Source organism: Diachasma alloeum, unplaced genomic scaffold, assembly GCF_001412515.2.
Source record: "Diachasma alloeum isolate Michigan unplaced genomic scaffold, Dall2.0 Dall_scaffold_00206, whole genome shotgun sequence".
Classification (NCBI taxonomy): Eukaryota; Metazoa; Arthropoda; class Insecta; order Hymenoptera; family Braconidae; genus Diachasma; species Diachasma alloeum.
In genome coordinates this window covers 1,716,704-1,722,703 of record NW_021680371.1, presented here as the reverse complement: position 1 = coordinate 1,722,703, position 6,000 = coordinate 1,716,704, and the positions used below count along the sequence as shown (strand labels likewise).

General features: G+C 30.3%; 1 protein-coding gene across 2 annotated transcripts in view; it reads right to left on the bottom strand.

Annotated features, from left to right (window-relative positions):
* Positions 1-1,412: 1,412 nt before the first annotated feature.
* LOC107036191 (katanin p80 WD40 repeat-containing subunit B1) overlaps positions 1,413-6,000 on the bottom strand; it is a 30,185-nt gene continuing 25,597 nt past the window's right edge. For both annotated transcript variants that reach the window (XM_015253969.2, XM_029125955.1), the window contains one exon: positions 1,413-4,613. In XM_015253969.2, the coding sequence (XP_015109455.1) occupies positions 4,481-4,613 (133 nt within the window). In that variant the 3' untranslated portion in view covers positions 1,413-4,480. The remainder of the gene's footprint in view (positions 4,614-6,000) is intronic.

Genomic DNA, 6,000 nt, shown 5'->3' with positions numbered 1-6,000 from the left:
TAGCTATTCATATTCACTATTTGTTATATTAAGTTATTTTATTGTTTTCTTTCCTATTTTTCTTTGCGGTTAGATTAAATTAAATTTATTGGATTCTATTCCCATTGTAGTATACAAATTGTGGGAACAGTTTTTCTCATTTTCAAATGAAGAGATATTTATGTTAAATAATATCAGTATAATATAATAATTCCTCTCAATGAAATCAGATCATGAAAATGAAAAATTTCAAAACAGATTTTTTTTTAATGACGAAAAAATATCAATATATTCCCTTTCTATGATCTGATTTCAATGGAAGAAAGTGAAAAAAACAGATACGTGATCAGCAAGAAAATAAAAATTTCGATTTTTCAATGTCTCCGAAAAGTTTTAAAATTGATATATTTTTTCAAATAATGAAAGAATACCCATCAATTCAATTTCTACCCTCACATTTTGATAGAATGCACTAAAGAAATAGCAAAGAATAAAAATCGGAGACGAAAAATTTTATCGGATTAGTATAATGTAATGCAATAATTACAAAGATTTGACCCTTACATTATTGAAGGTTTAAAATATGTTGATTCAATTCTTCAAATAATATAATATTAATAATCTGATTTTTTACGAATAATGATGTATTCAAAATTTAATATGAAACTGTAAATTTACTACTAAGTGAATAATTCAAATTTCTTGAAAGGGGATTTTCGATTACACAGGTAATCGCCAATCTTCCTACCTCGAATTATTGATTGATAAAATAGTTGAAAATTTGAATATTTGAATTGATGACACTTGAGTATTCAAAAAATGTCAAGAGTGATGTTATCTAATTAAGGGCTACGAAAGTAACCGTAATAAAATATCACAAATATGGCTATCCCTGCTCCAATTTCCCTCCTTGAGATCAAAGTGTTAATCAAATTAAATATTTAATAGTATCATATTCGATAATATTCAACTCTCAGCAACAAATTCTACAATTGAATATAGTCTTCATTGCAAAGGGGGAGAACTATATTCTTTATGAAATAAGAACTATCCCATTTCATAAAAAATCAAACTAATTTTCAACATTTCACCGAAAGTCAATTATCCATTCTCCCCTTTTAAAAATATGCAATTGTTTAGAATAAAATGACCAAATTCTGGGTGAGGAAATTATTTATTACATTTTCTTCATTTTCCTGATTTCCACAAATTTTCATGGAAAAATTGAGCTGAAATTCATAGTTTCCATGAGTTTTTTCCCTAAATTGAGAATTTCAGTAAAAAATCCCATAAAAATATCATAAAAAATTGACTTCATTTTCAATATTTAAACAGAAAGTCGAGTATCCACTCTCCCCTTTAAAAAAAATGCAATTGTTTGAAATAAAATGACAAAATTCTTGGTAAGGAAATTATTTAATATATCTTCTATCTGTTTCTCATTAATTATCATTGACATTTTCTTTACAATACGATTGGTCGACTACATTAAAATATTATTACAATTGAAAAAGTTGTTAATTTATTAATGCCATTCGACAAGCTCATGATGAGGATATGTACCCACGCTAACCCCATGGGGGATAAAAAAATAAGGAACCCAAGATAAAGATAATTTCAGGAGATCGTTATTGAAGCCCATTGAATTAACACATTATCTACATTATTCAAAGGCGCATTTCATAAATTAAATGTACACACGTTTCACACTTCTCATCCCCTCACCGGCAGTAAATACTCAAAACAATAAACTGAAAATAATGAATATCAGAGTGAGAAGACGGGATTTACAGTCTCGGAGCAAACAACGGAGTATTTCATTAATCAATTAAAATTGAAATCAAATGTGATGCAATTGTTTCAACATGCCACTGAAAAATTGACAGAACAAAATCAAAACAAACGATATAAATATGACAGGCACGCTTTAAGTACATAGAACTCGCACTCATTATTTCGTTATTATAAAAATTACTTATTGGACGGACTTTACGAGTTGACTCGTATTTTTTCACATTTTGTTCATCGATCATCATCATACTGAAATAATACTATTATAATTGAAGGAATATTTGTTCTGGAAATTCAAATATGCTGAAAATAACATTTACTCTTCATTCAATATTAATTTAATCGATAACTTCAGCCCTAAATTTTCTATTTAACAATAATATTCAAATAATGGAGCCAATTTCCCAGAGTTCGAACCCCTTGAGGGATTTATTCTAAAAGTCAATTTTAATAGTTTTACAAAGAATTCTATATTCATTAATTCAAAAAGACCTTTTTGTTTTTATCGTAATTGAATACAATTCCTTTGCAGTAACTCTAGATGAACTAATATTACTTCAAGATTAATAATAACATACGAGAATAAATCAGCTTTGAAACATTTCACATTTTATTCGTGGATCATTATTATACTGAAGTGTTACTGCTTAAATTGAAAGAATATTTCTTCTGGAAATTAAAATATGATGAAAGTAACATTTACTCTTCATTCAATATTAACTTGATGGATAACTTCAGCACTCAATTTTCTATTTAACAATAATAATCAAATAATGGGGTCAATTTCCCAGAGTTCGAACCCCTTGATGGATTTATTCTAAAAGTCAATTTTAATAGTTTTACAAAGAATTCTATATTCATTAATTCAAAAAGACCTTTTTGTTTTTGTCATAATTGAACACAATTCCTTTGCACTAACTCTAGATGAACAAATATTACTTCAATTTTAATAAATCGCCTTTAAATCATTTCACATTTTGTTCGTGGATCATTATCATACTGAAATAATACTATTATAATTGAAGGAATATTCGTTCTGGAAATTAAAATATCACGAAACGCTTACTCTTCATTTAATATTAATTTGACGGACAACTTCAGCACTCAATTTGCTATTCAACAATAATATTCAAATAATGGGGCCACTTTCCCAGAGTTCGAACCCCTTGAGGAATTTATTCTAAAACTCAATTTTAATACTTTTGCTAACAATTCTACATTCATTAATTCAAAAAGACCTTTTTGTTTTCATCGTAATTGAATACAATTCCTTTGCACTGACTCCATACGAACAAATATTGCTTCAATTTTAATAATAACTCAGACAATGCATATCAGTTACTCACATACGAGAATAAATCACCACCTCTCGTCATCGGTGACCATTAGTCTTCTGAATTTACATTAAATTAATACACAGTCTACAATAACTCCAATCATCAATATCTTTTTACACGCAGTACCGACAGAAAACAGCTGATACCGTGGAATAGATAAAAAGTTTATTAGGAAAACAGTTATCTCTTTTTACTAGATTTCTACCACTTTTTATCTAAAGTAAAAAAAAAACAGGAATATCGATTAGACTTGAATCATGCTTGATCGGTTGTAAAGAAACTAGAAAAGGTGACGGAAAAGAGGAGAACGATGATCGATTTGTCTCGCATTATATTTCTCATTTTCTCGAATCAATCGACATCGGAGAAAGAATTTGAGAGCGTACCCGCGTAATTTGTCAAATCAATCAATCGCAATCGGAATCTCGTGATTGTCTCATTTACTTTATCTGTTTGAGTTCACTGGGCTCATATTTTTGTTCACTGCCATTCACAATACATAAATAATTAAAAATTACATTTTAATATTTTATAAAAAAACCAAGGACTAATACCTCACATCAATCATGATTCTATTAGACTGATTAATACATAATTATTTACATAATACCAGCGACGCGATTGGATCAGCAATCGTTTCAACGTCCCAAAAATACATTTCAATTATGTTCATCTCTACATTCATGCAAATCATTCATCTAAATGTCTTTAGGCATAATTGTGGAATTGGAGTGGAATAAAGAGGTAAGTTTCGAGTTTGTTATCATCTGAGGATTTTACCTGCTAGTGGACTAATGATTAAAATACAGGATTTATTATATTACGGAGAAGATGCTCATCGGTAATGCCGCCTGCTCTTCAATAGTTAATTCATTACTTCAATGATATGATAATTTTATTGGAAATTCCTCCTTTTATCCTCTGACTTATCTCTTTCTTCTACTTCATCACATGATTCTCACAGAGACATGGGGCAAAATGGTATCCGAAAATAATCAACGAATTAACGTCATTCTGTCCCTCATCTTCCCTTCAGTTTTGAGCGAAAGACATGTCGCTTATTCATTTTCTCGTTCTCATTCTGTTATTGAGTCTTAATTTTCGTCACTCGGTGTATGGCGTAGCCAGTGACTGCAGTAATTAGTAAATTAATAGTTTACTTTAATTGATTCGAAGATTAGTGTCTTAGATTCTCATGGAAAGGGACTAGCCGGCAAGATTATCGGCCACACTGGCCACCAATTGTCTGGGGCACACTGCTTGCAGATTATTTTTGTTTATGTCAGTCTCGATTCACGTGCTTGGCAATGTTTGCACTTGAACGTGGAAGATCGACGTGGCATCGGCGATACGACCGCCTGCAAACGCCTCGGTCACACCAGTGTGTTCATTAAGACATTGAGCTCACGGAAAGAGGCACCCATTTGACCGGAGGATGACTGTTTCTTCTGGATTATCGGCCTCAGGGCTTCTAGTCTCTCGTAACATGACAAACACTTGTGGTATCTGGGGAAGAGAGGAGGAATTCTTCAGTCGGTTTGGTCGAAATGAACGTGCTTTCTTGTTTATGCACCCGGAGAAATGATTCATTTGAATTAAGGGGAGACTACTGTGAGTTTTGAAAGTCGTGGGTTATTGGAATGAGACTTTTGAAGATCGATTATATAGATCTGAAAACGAATAATTAGTGCGAACAAATTTTGCTTTATTGTTCGTTTGCCCGAAAACGATTAAAATGCTAAAAACAGTCCAGGGCCTCCAATTTTTGAGCTACAAAAGATTTTTTTTTTTAATTTCCGGAAAAATGTGTGGAACAACAATTATGAGCCACTTTTTTGGAATTCGACTCCTACACAGCTGATTTTTTTTTTTCATATAAAAAAATTCACTATTTGTGTGAAAAAATAAAAAATAACAAATCTAGCCATGTAAGAGGCGAATTGAAAAAAAAATAACTTGTAATTGTTATGCTACATATTTTTCCGAAAATTTTGAAAAAAAAAAATCCTTCGTAGCTCAAGAATTGAAGGCCCTGGACTGGCATTTTAAGCGTTTTCGGGCAAACAAACAATAAAAAAAATTTTTTTTTGCACTAATTATTCATTTTTAGATCTATATAATTGATCTTCAACGTATGAAAAGTCTCACTCCAATAACTCACGACTTTTAAAACTCACAGTAGTCTCCCTTTGAAATATTTAAAATATATTCTCGAGTCTTTCAGAAATATTTTGAGGGGTATTTTACACGAATTGTGCAATTTTTTATTAAAAAGAAATTAAATTAGCTGTGTAGAATTTGCATTTCAAAAAACTAATTCGTAATTGTTATTGTACACATTTTTTCAAAAATTTTTGAATGATTAGCTACAAATAAATAATGATTGGTGAGCAAATTTTTTTCTGGGCAAATTAGTCTTCTCATTTCGCTACAAAATTACTCAATTAATAATCCTATTCAATTTTTTCTTTCGTAATCAACTGAGAATTCTTTTTCGCAAATCAGAAAATCATGAGCTGGATATCCTTTCAACATCCCTTTTCCTTAATTGAAATAAAATTCAATTGCAATCCATGAATCATGAATTACGATGAATTAATCTTCATGAATGATTATTCATAAATAAATAATGATGAATTAGTCTTCTGATTTCGTTACAAAATTACTTAATCAATAATCCCATTCAATTTCCTCCTTTCGTAATCAACTGGGAATTGATCTCTTCTTCAACTCGACAAAATTGAGGCGTTCGCATTTCCAAATGTGAATAAATGCTAATACGAATATTTCGATGGCTAAAAATTCATTGAAAGAATTATCTGCATCAAAATTATGAATATTGATTCCCCCCAATATTAATTAATCAATTCTTCTCCTCAAATCTGAAAATCTT